The sequence below is a fragment of the Cebus imitator genome, unplaced genomic scaffold, assembly GCF_001604975.1.
Source record: "Cebus imitator isolate Cc_AM_T3 unplaced genomic scaffold, Cebus_imitator-1.0 Scaffold123, whole genome shotgun sequence".
Classification (NCBI taxonomy): Eukaryota; Metazoa; Chordata; class Mammalia; order Primates; family Cebidae; genus Cebus; species Cebus imitator.
This window is the reverse complement of record NW_016107438.1, coordinates 3,532,843-3,549,872: the sequence shown is the minus strand read 5'-3', so window position 1 is coordinate 3,549,872 and position 17,030 is coordinate 3,532,843. Positions and strand designations below refer to the sequence as shown.

At 55.6% G+C, this 17,030-nt stretch overlaps 3 protein-coding genes across 6 annotated transcripts in view; 1 reads left to right on the top strand and 2 right to left on the bottom strand.

Annotated features, from left to right (window-relative positions):
- The window catches only part of MRPL27 (mitochondrial ribosomal protein L27), a 5,765-nt gene extending 4,120 nt beyond the window's left edge, over positions 1–1,645 (top strand). For both annotated transcript variants that reach the window (XM_017540128.2, XM_017540129.2), the window contains exon 4: positions 1,213–1,645. In XM_017540128.2, the coding sequence (XP_017395617.1) occupies positions 1,213–1,419 (207 nt within the window). In that variant the 3' untranslated portion in view covers positions 1,420–1,645. The remainder of the gene's footprint in view (positions 1–1,212) is intronic.
- A 21-nt stretch (positions 1,646–1,666) lies between these two features.
- Positions 1,667–6,413, bottom strand: LOC108312298. Of its 2 annotated transcripts, XR_005202086.1 has the most exons (6): positions 5,164–6,413; positions 4,458–4,570; positions 3,638–3,724; positions 3,196–3,366; positions 2,618–2,862; positions 1,667–1,732 (listed from the first exon to the last, which is right to left on the bottom strand). XR_005202086.1 is itself a non-coding variant. In XM_017540127.2 (5 exons), the coding sequence occupies exons 1-5, from the start codon at positions 5,558–5,560 to the stop codon at positions 2,743–2,745; spliced, it is 888 nt and encodes a 295-aa protein (XP_017395616.1). In that variant the 5' UTR covers positions 5,561–6,413; the 3' UTR covers positions 2,170–2,742. The 2 variants fall into 2 exon arrangements, 1 of the variants encoding a protein (XP_017395616.1); XM_017540127.2 differs by lacking the exon at positions 1,667–1,732 and having other exon boundaries at positions 2,170–2,862.
- Positions 6,414–8,338: 1,925 nt separating this feature from the next.
- Positions 8,339–17,030, bottom strand: part of XYLT2 (xylosyltransferase 2) — a 14,852-nt gene continuing 6,160 nt past the window's right edge. Inside the window, exons 2-11 of one of the 2 annotated variants that reach the window (XM_017540123.1) lie at positions 14,987–15,479; positions 14,557–14,732; positions 14,083–14,285; positions 13,601–13,681; positions 13,186–13,402; positions 12,922–13,098; positions 12,409–12,671; positions 11,921–12,116; positions 10,916–11,249; positions 8,339–9,496 (exon numbers count right to left, since the gene is read on the bottom strand). In XM_017540123.1, coding sequence (XP_017395612.1) covers positions 9,174–9,496; positions 10,916–11,249; positions 11,921–12,116; positions 12,409–12,671; positions 12,922–13,098; positions 13,186–13,402; positions 13,601–13,681; positions 14,083–14,285; positions 14,557–14,732; positions 14,987–15,479 — 2,463 coding nt within the window. In that variant the 3' untranslated portion in view covers positions 8,339–9,173. The remainder of the gene's footprint in view (positions 9,497–10,915; positions 11,250–11,920; positions 12,117–12,408; positions 12,672–12,921; positions 13,099–13,185; positions 13,403–13,600; positions 13,682–14,082; positions 14,286–14,556; positions 14,733–14,986; positions 15,480–17,030) is intronic. The other variant, XM_017540124.2, reaches the window with a different exon arrangement.

Below are 17,030 nucleotides of genomic sequence, written 5' to 3'. Positions count from 1 at the left end.
CGGGGTTTCACCATGTTGACCAGGATGGTCTCGATCTCTTGACCTCGTGATCCACCCGCCTCGGCCTCCCAAAGTGCTGGGATTACAGGCTTGAGCCACCGTGCCCGGCCCTTATTAGTTTCTTTTGTAAACAGTTTCCCCTCCCCTGCTCCTTTTCGGATAACATTAGTAGGTACAAAAAGTCGGACAATAACCTGTATTTATTTCAAAGATGCTAATTTATATATGTGAATCGATTATAGATGTAGTAGCTTTGCCTTTTAAAACTTAAGACATTAGATTTGTAGCTATGTCAACAACAAAGCTAACATATTTTGAACTAGACACTATTCTAAGCCCTTTATGATTGTTGACCACTAATCCTCAAAATGACCCTGTAAAGTAATTAATATTATCCCTATTTGACATATGAAACAATAAAGGCACAGTGAAGTAACTTACCTAAGACCACACAGGAGTAAGTGGCAGTGCTGGGATTTGAACCAGGCATTCTGGCTCCAGAGCCCATTCTTTTAATCAGAGAGACAGACAGTAGTGCTGGACTACCTGGGTAAAATTTGCTATACATCCAGCCTGAAGTTCTAAAGGAAAAGCTAAAAGATATAGTTAAAAACTGTATATACAACACAGTTTAACTTCTCTGCTTCATATTTCTCATCTGAAAAATGATGTTGAAAATAGTACCTCTTTCACAAGGTGAGGATTAAATGACTTCATTGCATGGGAATTAGCTGATGGAATAGTATGATTATTAGCATATGCATTAACCATATATAGCTTTGGTCTGTATTTTCCATAGAGCCTAAACTTGATAGATCACTATCTAGATGAAAATTTACATCAAACTACTGTTTTAATATGACAGTTCTAGTGTTTTTTAAGTCTAAATGAAGATTTAGGGCATCTTCCTGGGTTTTAGGATTTGTCCAGTGTGGCTTCTGACCAGCTGCATAGACGTGGCTCCAGGTGACAGCTCCCCTGGGACTGAGCAGTGACCCGTGTTGGCTGTTGGAGCTTTCTTTTCCCTCCTTTGTTATGAGTCAGTAAAGAAGCAGAAGGTGTGAAAGTGCCAGCCAGTGGGAAAGGGAACCTGAGATGGAGCTCTCTGATCCCTCTCTTTGGCCCCAGGGCTTGACTCTGTGTGAGAACTATGTCCCAAAACCCTGGGACAGACCACCTTGCTGACCAGCTGACCAGCTCTGTGTGTTGCAGGTGGGTCTTGGGAAGAATAAATGTCTATATGCCCTGGAAGAGGGGATAGTCCACTACACTAAGGAGGTCTACGTGCCTCATCCCAGAAACATGGAGGCTATGGATCTCATCACCAGGCTGCCCAAGGGTGCTGTGCTCTACAAGACTTTTGTCCACGTGGTTCCTACCAAGCCTGAGGGCACCTTCAAACTGGTAGCTATGCTTTGAAGTCCTGTTTGAGGTCATTGGACAGAGACCGGAGCCCAGGTGACAGGAGATGGTGTTACCAGAAGTCAAGGATTGGGACAATGACACAGCCTCCCGAGGAAGATGTCTGCTTGATGGTGACTCTGCAGGAGACTCTGAAGTGACTGCTGGGAAACCCTTTGGGAGACCTGACCTGAGACCAAAAATAAAGTGAACCAGAGTCATGAACGTATGCTATTCAGGGACACACCTAGATGGAACTGCCTGGTGTTGGTCCTTACCCGGGTTCTCTAGTGTACACCAGTGGGGAGCCTCAAAGCAGGAAAGCGCATATCTGAGTGAGGAAATTAGAAGGGGGCACTTTGCAGGAGGGGGCTTGCTTTGGCACAGTCCTCCAGTGGGGAAGGAGGGGAGCTTGTGCTTGAGGGTGTCATTGCTGCTTCCCCTCCTAGATCCCAGAAAAGACCAGGGGCTGGCCCTGGGAAGAGGGGTGGAGGCAGCCAGTAAAGGAAGCTACACAGTCAAGTTCTTCTGCTGTAGCCACATGCAAAGGGAGTTGGGGCTGCAACCCCAGAGGTGGCCACAGGGAAGACTCTGCCTCTCCAGGTCCAGGGCAGAGAGAGAGCTTGTGGGATAGCAGGAGATGCTTCTGAGAGGCTCAGTCAGGCCTCATCTGCCCTGGACTACCAAGGTCCTTCCAGTGGCAGGACAGAGTAGGTAACAAATGGCTTCTTCCCGCTTACCTGAAGAGCTAGGCTTACCAAGCCCACGTTCTTTTCTAGTTCTTGGTTTATCTCAAACGATAAAGAATCTGGCTTCAGGAATACTTGGTGAGGGCTTAGAGTGGGCTGGGGCCAGGCCTTCATTGTCATCCCAGCCAAGACCTTTAGAGGCTTGGCTTTGAGTGGAGGGCCAGGAAGAAAATCAAGTTTTTAGATGGTCATTCCTGGCTGTTGGAGGTAGGTGGTATTGGCTACAGCCCCAGAGAGGGGCTTGTGGGTCCAGTGGCTTCCTTTCAGGGACTCGATTCTGCCCTGAAGGCAGACACTCCAGGGCTGGAGGTCAGAGAAGCCTCCCAGTTCTGGAGGTCTGTCTTGAACATGTCATCTTGTTTTCCCAGGACATGACCCTGGATTCCCCACCTCCTGCAGATCCTTGGCAGAGGAGACCTGGGATTTGTGGGGTTTACTTTGGCACCCTGTGTGGGGACATCGTGTACTAACGCCCAGCTGGGGTAGTCTTTAGGCAGGGGAGATCGATGAGGGCTGTCTCCACAGGCTCAGTGCTCTCCCTTCCAGTCCCCTGGAGAAAGGGCAAGAGCAGGACAGAGGTGGTTGCTCCCTCCTACACTGTGGTGCTTCTCTGAGCAGGGCAGGTGGCTGCTTCCTGGGATGGCCAAGTAGAGCCACAGCGGAGCGCTGGTGCAGGCAGTGACCTTATGGCTTCCTCATAGCTTGGTGGCAGCTGGAGAGATGGGAGAGCAAAGGCATTAGCCACTTGCTTGCCCTCCCCGCATATATGCAACACCCTTTCTTTGGACTGTTGCTTTCTGCATCTCCCAGTGGGTGCTGGAGATGTTGGCTCCATGGAAACCCCTCTCGTTAGGCCTCCCAGGGCTGGGGCCTGTACCATCTACACAAAGGTGAACTGGGGCCTCCAGCCATATCCCTGGGTTCTCCACTATCGGCCCTTTTCTTGACCCCAGGGCCTCTAATTGGGTATTGTGTGTTAAAATGCAGTAAGTGAAAAGCTCAGTTCACCCAGGGCACTCCAGGGCTGAGAAGGCTGGACATTCACCTCTCTGCAGGCCCAGAGCCCGAAGTGCTGTGCAATCAGCTGGTGAATATGCTGCTGCCGGTCCTTCTTTCGAACACTCTCATAGCTGGGCAGACGAGCTGGCTGCCACAGGGGCAGCTGGTGGCTCCTGGGCAGCCCCACACAGAATACCTCACCCCTGTGGGCGTGGCCCTATGACCAAGAAAAGTCAAGGGAGCCAGGGAGGCATGCACCAGTGTTACCCAGCTTCGGTCTGGATCCTCTTCCCCAGAGCAAGCTCAAGTTCAGGCGCATTACACTCCTCCCTTTCCTCCAAGAAGCCTCTCCAGTCTTCATCCCATCCTTCCCTCCCCTGCATTCTTCTTAGTCCCCTCAACCACACTAGGTCCCTTGCCTGGCTTCAGAACCCCAGCACATACTTCTTCCCCCATCCTGGGTGGCAGGCCCAGGGCTCCTCCCTCACCTGTATCCCCTGGAACTCTTGGCTCCTTTCCACTGGCTGGACCTCAGCGTGATGTCCCATGGTGCTGAAGTAGGGAGGCGGGCAGTCCTGGGATCATGAAGCACAACTCAGGGTGAAGCTCATGGTCAGTGTGCAAGACAGCAGATTCCAAACCCTTTCTTTTCCTCCATGCCCCTTTCTCCATCCCCTTAATCCTGTCCACCGGGGCCAAGGCACAAAGCTCAGACCTTGAGCATTTCTGAAATGCACTGGGGTGTAGAGGTTCCACTCCTTTCTGGGCACTAGCTCATTCTGTCACTGTCTTGTAGCCAGCTCTGATGACCTTTGGCAGGAGAGTCAGAGAAAACCTCTTCCTGTCCCTACCCTTCCTGCCTGGTGCCCAGAGTGGGGGGATGGTGTCAGAGCCTGGGGGGCTACAGCTCAGAAGATTTTGTTTCCTTTCTATACAGGATGCCATATGGCACCCTGTCCCTGGGGAGAGGACTGACAGTGCCGTGGTTGCCATTTACTCCTTCCCACAGAAGCCGTGGCTCTGCACTTTCCCTTGGGAGCTGGGAAAAGACCTTGTCTCACGGAGCAGCTCCTTGCACTGAGTCACGGTTTAACAATGGTCAGGGAGGGGCCTGGATCTTAGTAACCCTTTCCACACTGCTCCCTGACTCAGAGGGAACTCAGGCTGGCTGCAGAGAAGGGATTCCAAAGGCCCTTTCCATGCTGAATAATTGTTTCTCCTTGGCCAGAGCACAGGTGCTCTTTTGTCAGGATTTGGGTTGGGGATGGGGGGCATGAAGGCAAGGGGTTGGTGGGTCAGGGTGCTTACCTGTTGGCTGGGACTCCGGAAGAAGTGGCAGGTGCAGAGGACCTGGCAGCACTGGGGCTCACGCTGGTGCAGTAGCAGCAGCAGGATGGCCATGATGAACACTGCGGATGAGGCTGCCCTCCCCCAAGAGGCACCGTCAGGGGGCAGCCCGGACCCAGCACACGTGGGCCCATCTCCTCACCAGATTGGAATTCGCTCCAGAAGCTGGTGTAGGAATGACCTGGCTGACTGATACCAGCTTGACAAGCAAGGCAAACTGTGCTGCGGGCAGCTCCCTGTTTGCTATAGCATCAAGTCCTTGGGGCAGATTTGTGAGGGGGAGCAGAGTAGCCCTGTCCCTTCTCTGTCTTCAGCCCAGTGGGTGATGTGTGTAAGAGAACATTTACAGAGAGAGAAAGGGAGGGGATGGAGCAAATACCCTGAGAAACAGTGGATATGAGGAGGCAGGAGAGGACCCAAGAGCCCAGCTCAACAGCCCCTGGTGCCCAGCCCCTCTCATATCAAAGACTGTGGCATCATAGGACCTGGCACAGGGAAGGGACCGGACCAGCCATGCACAGCATATTTCAAGTCTTGCCTGGGGAGGGCTGTTGCTTGAGGTGACCCTACAGAGGAAGAAGCTGGGCTATCTGGGCTTTGCCTATGGTGAGGGGCCAAGGGTGCCTCTGCCCCACCCTTAGGACTCAGAATGGCAGCAGGTACTCACCGGTGGCCACAACTATGGCTAGGAGGCTGTTGTCCATGGTGATTTCTGCACACGGAGAAGCAGTGACAGGGGATGCCAAGAAAGGGCATTGGCCTTGAGGGCAGCCAGCAGGGCCACAGGACTGGCCCTCCCCAAGGTGCCACACCCCTCCCTGGGAACCCTGGTCCGGAGGAACTCCATTCAGAGCAGGTGCATCTGTGATCAGCTTTCCAGGCTCTCCTGCCTCTGCAGACCTGGCAGCTATGAGGGTCCTGCTACAACCTTCTGAGCAGGAGTTGCGGGGAACAGGTCCTGCTTCTGCTGAACCTGACAGCCAGTGGGACTCCAACTCGCCCAGATCTCTGCACTTCTCAGTCTCAGATCCCTCCCAGCCCCACTGCCCACCTCCACTTCCCATTGGCCCAGGTAGCTGGGCTCTGTATGTCAATTGGCTGTCCTCTGGTCTTGGCTTCCACCTCTAACAGAACCTTGGTGTCCATGGTTGCCCTGGAAACCGGGTACGCCAGGCCATGAAATACAAAAGCCTCTCTGCCCAGGCTCTCCTCCTCCCTCCAAAGCAGTTATTGTGCAGCTCTGGGGGCCCAGCCTGCCTGCGCCCGTTCCCCACCCCCACTCCGTGTCCTGCCTGGCCCAAATCCTGATCTTGACCCCAGGGGCCCAGCCAGGAGAGGATTTCAAAGAAACCTCAAAAAACCCAAACCTCCAGGGTGAGCTCACCCTACAGAAAGGTGGTGGGTAGAGAACACTCTGCCAGGATCTCAAGCAGTGAAGCTTGCCTCAGTGACCTGAACAGGAGAGAATGGGAGAGAAGCGCCTCCACCCCCAAACCTGCCCTCTGAACCTGTCAGGAGGAGTCCTGGAGCCTGGTCCTGGGTCCTGCAGTGCTTCAAACTCAGTGGAGCCAAGACAGGCCTGCCAGAGCAGTGAGGGTGGGGCTACGCTTCCCTAGTTCTGCCTGCCTGCTTGTTAGAAAGGCCTAGGAGCTTTAAAAGCATACCATAGTGGGTTGCCACCTGAGACCCATTAAATCAGAATTCTCTTTCAGGATTGTGACTCACTGAGTTGAATGTAAACTCAAAATGTTTACAGCAGGTGACAATAATGGTAACTAAGACCTGATCTAATATGATGGAGAAGGACGAAGATGCAGCAAGTGCATGTCTTACCTAAGGCTTTTTACACTTGATCTTAGACAAAAGGCTGAGAAGTGATCTATGTAAGTTTTTTTTTGTATGTTTGTTTTTTTTAATGGTACTTTGAGGCTAGGTGTAGTGGCTGATGCCTGTAATCCCAACGCTTTGGAGGTTGGAGCAGGAGGATTGCTTGAGGCCAGGAGTTTGAGACCAGCCTGGGCAACGTGGAGAGAGATCCCTGGTTCTACCAAAAAAAAAAAAAAAAGGCCAGGCATGGTGGCGCACACCTGTGGTCTTAGCTACTTGGGAGGATCGCTTGAGCCAGGAGGTCAAGGCTGCAGTGAGTTATGATCTTCATTGTGCCTGGACAACAGAGCCAGACCCTGTCTCTAAAACAAAAAGTGATCATAATACTTTGAAAACTTTTGTTCTGGTCTAACACAGCACACCCATAGCCCATGTTAAACCCACAGGCTAGTTTGTGAGTTCTTGGGCAGCAGAGTCTAAATGTTCTAATATTTACTGCCTGTGCCTAATATGCTAAATCTAGTTGTTAATTTTTCTCTTTATTGACCTGAGAGTTGATATTGGGAAACAAAAACCCCAACATTCTAGAGAACCAGGGTATAGCTTCCGATGTTCACTAACATAGGAGCCAGAAAAAAATGAATCATCTTAGCCTCTGAGCCTAAGCACCCTTTCCTTCTAATTCTTACCGTTAGCTCCTTTCTGCTTACCTGCCCAGCCAGGCTGTTTTTCGAGCAGGAGAGTGGAGGGACTGAGTGGCTCTGGAGGCTTCCTGCCTCTTTCTGAAGCCTGCTGCCACCATCTAATAGCTGTGACTTTGGGCTCATCATTTCACAGCTCTAAGCCTCAGTTTTTTGATCTGCTAAAGGACAATAATAAAAATGCCTCCCTCCGAGAGCTGTAAGGTTGAGATACTGCAGGTGTGGCCAGCACCATGGCAGCTGACAAAAACCCCAATGCTGTTCTCGGTTGTCAGGAGCGCCCCCTCCTGGCAACTAGGAGAACTTGACATGTGGCAGCCTCGGCAGGAGTTTGTTCCCCAAGCTGAGCTGAGGTGAGGGTGGCTGACCGATAGGGTGACTTTAGGGGTCTAGAAACCTTCACTGTTGCTCCCACATTAAGTAAGATGTGAAGGACTGATGCTGAGCCCTGGCTGACGACGGTAGGAGAGTGGGAGGGGGAGAGGTGGCTTGGGAAAGGGAGGGAGGATGGACAACCCTTTTCAACATGGGTCCTAGGACAGTGACCAGGGACCTAGGCTGCTGCTGCTCCTGCCCCTAAAGGAAAAAGCTCCAATCATAACCAGGCCATGGCTGGATTGCCTCTTTTGAAGGTGTCCCATGTGGCAGGGCCAGGCTTCTAGGATGGGCCCTGGTAACACCAGGGACAGAGAAGCCAGCATCTGCTGCAGCCTGGCCTGGTAATGGGGGTGGGAGTGCTGGGTCAGGGCTCTCAAACTAAGCTCAAGTTCTGCTAGTCCCCTAGCCTGCTGGGTGGCAATGAAGATGTCTTCAAGCCTCTCTGAGCCTGTTTATCCCTCAGAAAAAGAAAGAACTGGATTCGATTTTTTTTTTTTTTTAAATACAGGGTCTCACTGTGTCACCCAGCCTGGAGTGCAGTGGTGCAATCTTGGCTCACTGCAGCTTCAACCTCCTGCTTCAGCCTCCTGAGTAGCTGGGACTACAGGTGTGCGCCACCACACCTGGCTAATTAAAAAATTTTTTTTTTGTAGAGATGAGGTCTCACCATGTTGCCCAGGCTGGTCCCAAACTCCTGGCCTGAAGCAATCTTCCTGCCTTAGCCTCCCAGTTTGGGATTACAGGCGTGAGACCCTGCACCCAGGCTAGATGGGTTCTTGAGTCCCTTTTGAGTGGAGGATTCTAAACTCCCCAATCTGGGTGAATGAGATCTTCACCTTCTCAAGGCTACCAAAGTACCAGCTAAGACTTCTAGAGAAGGCCCAGTGAATAGTGATAGCTTCCCGACACCCAGGAGGAAAAACACAGAGCCCAGAGTAGAGAGATAGAGATATATTTCTTCTGTTGCATATTTCAGAATTCACGCTGAGCTTCAGGCACAATGCTACTCCAGGTTCTTCTGAGAGCCTCGACAGTCTTCTTCCACACTGCTTGTGCAACCTCGCCCTTCCAGCGTGCACCTGGGAAATTCTGCATTGGTCTCAGTAGGCCCTGATGCCCTGCCTTTCCCATCCAGGGGCAGGGTATGCTGGAAAGCCCTGGAGCCAGCCCCACCCCCTCCAGGGTCCCCTGGCTACAAGAGAACTGTCCTGCTAGAGCCAGCTCTGCAGTGCCCCCAAATCACCTGTTCTTCAGGCCTCAGAGCCTGGCAGGGCACCTGCACCCCTGCAGAGACTCAGCCACAGCACCACAGGCCCAGGCTGGGGGACGAGGCCCTGGAGAGTGAGGGAGGCCCAGCCTCATCCAGAACAGGAGGTGGGCTCAGCAGGCCCCTGGTCCCCACAGACATGGCCCTCTTCCTGGGGCTGCTCCGAGCCCTATTGCACATCTTCTGTTCCAGTTTCTCCCCCCACCACCCATGTTCCTTTTTAAATTAAAAAAAATACGAACTAGAGAGGAAGGCGAGGAAGAGCTGGGTGTGGAATGCTGCAGGCGCCCTTCTCACATTCCCGCCAGCCCTCTGATCCCCAGCAAAGACATCAGCAGTAGTTCACACTTCCTGTCCACCTTCCCTGCCGTCTGTGTGGGTTCTCCATGGCTGAAATGGGTGTGTGGCCTGGGCCTCTGGTTCTTGCCTGTGAGAGGGGACAGCCCTCCATTGTCTGTAAGGTGCAACTCCCCAGGTCCTCCACGGGTGCTGGCTGGGGCCCTGCTACCTGAGTCGCCCGTCTGCTTTGACAGGCCCCAGCTCTGATTTGGGGTCAGGGGACAGAGAGCTCCAGCTGGTCAGTCTGCAGGGCTCCAGGGAGGGGCAGGCAGAGGGGCCTATGGCACACAGTCCGGCCACGGACCAAAAGCTGCTCAGTTCCCCATCTGTCCAGGCCTCAAGTGCAGGGCCTGTGAGCTGTGTGTGTTGCCGGGCGGCCTCCTCTGCAAGCTCTGGCGGAGGCAGGTTCAGGATGCTACTCAGGCCCTGGAAACTCTGCTCCATGTACTCGTTGTGGGGTGGCCCCGCGTGCAGCCAGCTGGCATCATCTAGGGGTGCAGAGCAGGCAGTAAGTACATCCCACCCGACAGACTCCGTGGAGGCCAGACCTGGGAGTTGGGTCTGGGTACCCCAGTTCCTGTCACAGCTTGCTGAGTCACAGCTTGCTGAGTGACCTTGGGCTAATCCAAGGGACTTTCTGTGCCTGTAAAACTGGGTTTTATAAAATCAAGACAGTAAGCCCTAGATTCCCAACTGTAGGATACAGTAAAGGAGTGGGTTCAAGGCACTTTAGAAAAGAAGGGAACAGTCTGGTTTGTGTCCCACACCCTTTCTTGACCATCATCGGTGGCTCCTGGAGCCCTCAGAAGCCTGTACTCAGGCCCTTCAGCCCTTCCTGCGCAGACACTGGCCAGCTTCATCCCCTCGGCTTACAGCACCTTCTCTGACTTTGTCCTTGAGGCGCAGCCCCTGTCCCCACCTGCTGTGCATTGTCACCATTCTTCTCTTGACTGGGAGGTCCAGGTGTGCGGGGGACACAGCTTGCCTGCCCTGGATTTGCTACAGCCCCACCAGCACCCCCTCCTCCTCTAGGGCACCCCTCCTCTTACCCACTTCTTGTGATAGGATGTGGTGGGGGAAGGAGACACCTACCGATTATCACCTCCTGCATACCAGCCACCTTCCTTCCAGAGGCTCATCCCTCTCACCTCCCAGGGGAAGTTGCTTATATCAGGCCCTCCCTTGCAGGAAATTTGCCCGGCCTGTGTCTCTGTTCAGAGCCTGCTCCCTTAGCCTCAGCCAAGTGGGCAGAGAGCCACATGAGCCTGCCCACCTGGCCAGACAGTGGACTGGGATGGCCAATCAGATTTGCTGTCCCAAGAATGTAGAACCTGGGGACTAAAAGTTCCTGGTCAGTGTCTGTTGCACTGAGAGGCCATGGATAGGGAGCCAGAGCCTGAGACAACGCATACAGACAGGACAGGATGAGGAACAAGATGGTCCCAGAGAGATGGAGAGAACGCCTCTGGTTCACAGTGAGGCCTGAGACATTTCCTAGGCTCTGTGAAGGAGAGCTCTGCATTCTTCCAGTCTTCTTCCCTTTTCAGCTAGGTTGAGTACATTTGTGTCACATGCACCAGGAGGTCCCTGATAGGTATACTGTTCCTGGTTCACGTGCTGAGACTGAGGCCCAGGAAGGCCAGGTAACTTCCAAGGACAAAAGGCCAATGAAACCATCAGAGTTATGTTCCACACCAAGTCTGCCTGACTAGAAAGCTCCCCTTTCCACCACACTGCAGCACAGGACCCTGCATACTACAGGAAAGAAGACCAAGGCCCCAGCCCTTCCATGCTTCCCATACTCCAGGGATGGGAGTCAGCTCTGATAGCTGGCTTCTCAGGGTCACCTCTCTGGCAAGTCCTATTCTGTCTGGCTTCTGGGCCTCATTTGAGAACTGCACCCTTACCTTTCCTGAGAGGTAGTTTGCGGTTGAAGGTCAAGGGCAGCACAAGGAAGCGGGTCTCACCCAGCGGTTCCCAGAACTGAAGGAGTCGAACAGTCCAGGGCCCTGGCCGCAGGGGCCGGCTCAGTGGGGGCTTGTACTGTGTGACCTCGGTCTCCGTATCTACTGTGATGTCATAAGATGTGGCCACCACATAGGTTGGGTCGATCCAGACCACTGTGGCTGTGAGGTTGGGGCCCCGGGCCCAGCGCTGCATGGCCACAGGCTCGTCCAGCGGCCCCAGTAACCCCCCAAAGTTCCGGAAAAGACGCTCTTTGGGGTCCCAGTCAGTGCCAACCTGTAGAGAGAGAGGCAGCTGGGCAGGAGTGTGGGAGAAAGGTCCTTCTCTCTCCTCTGAGGCTGCTTCTCACTGTGTAATCTCAGGCCAGTCACTGTCTCTTTCTGGGCCTCAGTTTCCCCATCTGCAAAATGAAGGGGTCAGACTAGGAAATCTTATATCCCAGCTCTGAGACTCATTCTAGGCTTCCATTCTGACTGCTAGGCAGTGGAGGTCAGTCCTCCTTATTGGGGACAATATGTCCTCCTAATTGGGGACAATATGGCAGGGATGAGGTTCAAAGCCCTGCCCAGAGACCACTTCCACATGAAGCCAAAGCCTCTAAGAAAGAGACCATGAGGAGCCACTCAGAAGCTTAGTTTCATAGCCTAACTCGAATGTCCATGCCCCTCTAGGAGAATCTCTGTAGTCTGGGAGACTGGGCTTGTGTCATAGTAGAACTAAAAATTCCTTCCCTGCTCCCTTCATGTCCTGTGCATGCCCCAACCAGGAGGTGCTCCTCAGTGTGCACAGGTGGGGGAGTGACACAGGATATCTATATGGGGGCACCGCCATGGCTGCCATTATTGGGAAAAGAACCTTACCCCTCCCTTGGTGTCTGTCCCTCTCTTCCCACTACCCCGAGTCTTGCTGGGGGTTGGGAGAAAGCAAGTGGGGGGAACCTGTCCCACCTCCAGACTCTGGAGCCGGCTGGCCTGGTCACTGCGCCCCAACAGCTTCAGCGACCCCTGGGGCATCAGCCACATCTCAAGCGTCTCTGCCGGCCCCTGGGCTGAGGGCTGCACCACCTGCGTCACCAGGTAGCCCTGGAAATGGTCGTCATAGAAATACAGGTGCACGCTGGACGGCAAGCCCCGTGGCTCAAACCTAAGGTGCCAGCAGGGAGAAAGGGAGACGCCATCAGCATACCTGACTTGGCCTGGAGTCCCAGGGAGGGGGTTCTGGGGAGTCCCATCCCTAGGCCCTTCCTTTCCCAGATCTCACACGTGGGTGCTGTGGCGCCTACATGTAGCCTGGCTGTTGCCTTCTTTTGGCCATTTGCATTTTTCCCTGCCTCAGACCGGGGCCTTGTTGTGGGCAGGGGACATCACTCGCTGGTTAGCCTCCCCCTAGGGCACCGCACCCCGAGGGCCTGCTGTATGTCAGAAGGGGGACTCACCTGCAGAGTGGGGTGGCCAGTGGGGGCGCAGCGGTGGCGGCATGGCGCAGGCTGAGGCGGGCGAAGGCTGTGTAAGCGGTGAGCATGACATCACTGAGCCCGCTGGGGCCGTCGGCCGCGTCGTAGGTGTTCTCCCAGTAGGCCTTGAGGGCCGGTGTGCCTGGGGGGTAGCTGCCGTACAGGTGGAAGTCCAGGATTTCCAGTACCTCCTGGTTCACAGTCGACTCGAACTTCCGGGCGAAGAAGGTGGGTCTGGAGACTTGCTGGAGTGGGAGAGGCAAGGCGGGTGAAGGGCTCTGGGCCCCAGAGGGCATGGTGGGGCTGGCCCCTCAGCACTGCCTAGGGCTCAGCCTCCTGCGGCTTTTCCTGCTTCTGTTGTAGCCCCAGGCCTCTGAGGGCTGCTCCAGGCCAAGGCCCCCCAGATTCTCTGACTGGCCCACCCTGCCGTTCTCCTGTGAAAAGCCGAGTGGGGAAGACCTAGCAAGGGGCAGCCTTGGGGCTTCGGGCGAGCACCTGCAGCCGGAGGAAGTCCTGCGGCTTGAAGTCGTTGGGGGAGCAGCCGCACCAGTCCACGATGTGCTTGTACTGGCACTTGCAGCCCAGCTTGCGGTTCCAGTTGGTGACTCGCAGGTTGTTGTCCACGAGGGTCTCACAGGCCAGGCTGTTCTCCAGCACCGTGTGGAAGAAGGACTGCAGGCAGCAAGGGAGGGTGCAAGGTGAGCTGCAGGCAGCCCAGCCCACGCCCTCCCGGGCCTTCACGCCTGCCAGGCCACCCACCTCAGCTGGGAGCAGTGTGTATGTGTAGAACTGGCGTAGCTGGGCCACAAGCGGGTCATCTGTGTACACCACATACTCCACAAAGCTGCGCGTCAGCACGAACCAGTCAGAGCCGCCGTCCACCACGATGCCCGCCGGGATCTGCCGCTCGCCCAGGCGCCACATGTGCGAGTCGCACTCATGGAAAAGCCGGTCCAAGCCCTGTTTCTTGATGAACCTGCGGGGGTCAGAGAGGCCACGGCTGGGGATGCTGCAGGGTGGGGTCCAAGCTCTTTCACTGCCCAGCAGCCAACACTCCTCAACCTGTGATGGGTGTGGAGGCTTTGAAACCCAGGGCTGGGGCCACCGAGCCCCACTGTGTGGGAGGGGCTGGGACAAGACACTGGGGCCAGGGCCTCCTTCTCCATCCTCTCACCTGGAGTTGTCCCGGCCATGTGACTTGAGGAAATTCTTGTTTCGGTTCTTGGAGAGGAATGCCACCAGCTCCTCGTTGGTCCTGGTGAAGGAGTGGGCGCAGCCAGCCATGTGAGATAGCTGCTCAGTCCCCTGGCTTTTCTTCTCACCCTGAGAGCTGTCTGGCCACGTGCCCTACCCCTGGCTGACGCTCTGGGGTGGTGAGTACCACAGGCCCCTGAGGAAGACCACCCCATCCTTCCTCAGCACACCAGGTACAGACCTCTGCCTCCTCCTCCCCTCCACTGCCTATCACGCTCAATTCTCAGGTCATCTTACACCAACCCCTCCTCTAAAACATGGCTGGGGCCCTGGGGCCCATCTCTGAGTAGGGCAGATCCCAGAGTGAGGCTTGGGGGCGAAGGTCCACCAGAGCCCTCCAACCCCAGGTACCCAGACAGGGGTCCCCTCCCATCCAGAGGACTCCGAGCCCAATCCCCACACCTGGTTGGGTAGTCGGTGGCACTGAGGTTGATGAAGAAGTCCCAAGCCCAGCCAGACACCTCTAGCAGGTCCCGCATGCTCCGCAGGTACATCCTCAGGAGGCTGGCCCCACCCCAGATGGTGACCATGCGCCAGGGTGTCACCTGCACATTATCATAGCTCTGGGCCAGCTCCGCCACCTCCCGGTGCAGGTAGTTGGAACGCTGGTGGGGAGGAGACACTCAGCCAGCCCCCAGCGTTATCGCCACCCCCAATACCACCCCAGGACAGAGTGCAAAGGACACAAGACGGGGAAAGCACAGGGCAGGGCTCCAGCCCCTAAGCGGCTAAGCTGGCTCGTGTGGCTGCCCCGGTTCCAGGCCTCAGTTTCCCTCTCTAAGATACCTGCGCCAGGTCAGAGACTCCATCTGTCTGCAACCTTCTGTCTCTGCTGTGCTCACCCCAGACCCCCTTGGCCTTTCCCCACCACAGTACCTTGTCCACATGGATGTAAAAGAAGTGCTGCTCGTGATAGACGGCCTTGAGGAGACGCTTCAGCTGGCGGATGGCGCGGCCATGAACCACCAGCATGTAAGCGATTCGCACCGGGGGGCCAGCCACGGGCTGCTGGGCCCGGCTCTCATCCCACTGGATGCCGGGGCTCATCTTCCCTGAGGGCAGAGAACAGGGCGGGGGTGAGATGGGAAGAGGGGCTGCCTGTCTTCCAAAGAAGCCTAGACTTGGACCCCCATGCTCCTGGGTCCCCAGTCTGCCTCTGCCACTTAGTAAATACACCGGGCAAAGACTTAGGCCGGAAGGGAGGCCCCCTCGGCTCTTTCTTCCTCTGAGAGATGGGGGTAAGGATCTGGGCCATGCCACCTCCCTGCCCCGGCCTGGAAAGGGCTGCAGCACCCCTGTCCCTCACCAGTCAGCTGACAGTGCCGGGGCACAGCCTTGGGCATGAGGCTCCCAGCCTGGTGCAGGCACACCACATTGGCGATCTCCTGCTGGCACTGCTTGGTGCTGGCCCGGGCCAGTGCAGACAATGCATCCTTGCCCATGATCTCGCACTTTGGGGTGAAGCCGTTGTCTGTGGGCTGGGGAGCACCCTCCACGCTCCCTGTATCTCCATGCGGTGGGAAGCCAGCTGCCCCTACCAGCGCCTCCCCGGCTGCTGCCCCGCTCAGGTTCTGGCGGCCTGGGGCCTCCGGGGGTGGGGCAGGTGGGACCCGGCGGCTGGCTCTCTGCCGGCTGGTTACTGCCCGTACCACCTTGGCCACGGGCACTCCTGGGCTCTCAGCACGGCCCCGCCAGCGCCCATGCCTTCTGCCTGTGCTGCCCCGTCGCCCTGCTGAACTGTCTGTGTCCTTGGAACCCTCACCAGGGTCCAGTGGCCGTGGCTTCCTCTGCCTTCCTTTCTGTAAGAGATATGCAGACACGTCATTGGGGCAGCCCCTCAATGCCTCTTGCTCCTTGACCTCCATCTTGGCTGGGGGCAACCTCAGACTTAGATGCTCCTGCCCACCTTTTACCCAGAGAAGCACTTTTCACCTAAGGACTGAATCAGCACCACCACAGGGGTGCCTCCCTGGCCAGCCGCCAAGGGATCACTGGTCCTCCCGCCATCAAACCAACACCCCCGTACCTACTGGTTCTCAGATCACAGCGCTGTGCTTGATTTTCTGCTCCAGACTCAGATACCACTTTCTTTTTCAGCAGATGTTAAAATAAATATTCACGTGTCCCAAGGAAAGGGTACAAAGACCCCACCGAAGACACAAGTGTCCACCTAAGACCCAGCACTCCCACCGAGGGCTGGGAGGAGACAGTGGTCTTCAGAAGACTCTGACTTCCAGATGAATCCAAAGCATTTCCATGTGGGAAGACTGAGCCCACCACACAGTGAAGGAGTGCCCGTGGGGATGAATTGAGGTGAAGCCTGAGACCCCAATACTGCTTGGGTCCTCTAGGAAGCAGATTGAGACAAAGTGAGAGTACAGGAGGGTCATTGCAGGTACCCCGTGAGCGATGGGGCAGGAGCCGGCAGGGAAAGGCTTTGGACCACAAAGGAGACGGCCATGCAAGGAGAGGGGCGCAAAGAGCATGTGCCTCCAGCACAGCCTCGAGGAAGTCCTGGTCAGCTCCCGGAAACACTCCTGCACACGTACTGCCTGAGGCTGGTGAGCCCTGAGTCACCTCCGCACTCAGTCCCTGGCTGGAAAGCTGGGGCAGGGCCTGGAGGCTGTCACCTCACTGCACGTGTAGTACGTTCTTCCTTGAAGGGATCCCTGCACCGGGGCGCCTCTACCACTGCTGCACCCCTGCTTCCTGGCTCTAAGTGCTCTGGCACCTGCTGTTTCTCCTCAAATCCAGGCCCTTCCCTAGATGGCGTGGTGGTGATGGAAGAGTTTGTCTACCTTCCTCCTCCCCTGTTCCCCCATCCTACCTACCCTCCTGACCAAATCCCATCCATCTTTTCAGATCCAGCTCCAAGGCCCCTGGCGTGCACCCATTCCATTGGCCCTGCAGTGGGATGGGCTGAGCTCCGAGGCCCTGGATGTTCCTCTAGCAGTGAACTCCTTGATGAGAGACATGTCAGCTCCATCTCCCCAGGGCCCAGCAGAGCAGCTGGCATGCAGGGGACACCTAGCTGGTGTCTGGCGGATGAGATGTAGAAAGGACAGAGGAATAGGGGCCACCGTGTGAATGCTCTGGAGTCTCCAGGGCCCTGGGCCCAGCTCTGCCAACTCACCAGCAGTTGCCTAACTTCCCTGAGTGTGTTCCCTCAGCTGTAAGGAGGAGTAACAAATGAGATCAAGCATGGGACATTGCCGCTAGGGAGAGTCTCCACCAGTCTCATAAACCCTCTCCCATGGGCCTTCCCCTCCATGCTCACAAGTTCTCCAGGACTGTCCTTTTCTTCCTTTTCTTCCTTTCCTTCCTTTCTTCCTTTCTTTCCTTCTTCTGTT

Excerpts from the sequence above, each read along its gene's own strand:
- LOC108312298 (XM_017540127.2), bottom strand. The coding sequence starts at position 5,560 with ATGGGAAGTGGAGGTGGGCAGTGGGGCTGGGAGGGATCTGAGACTGAG. Across the intron at positions 4,571-5,163 it reads AGCCATAGTTGTGGCCACCG|CCTCATCCGCAGTGTTCATC; the intron begins GTGAGTACCTGC and ends GGGGGAGGGCAG. Across the intron at positions 3,725-4,457 it reads TCCGGAGTCCCAGCCAACAG|GACTGCCCGCCTCCCTACTT; the intron begins GTAAGCACCCTG and ends TCATGATCCCAG.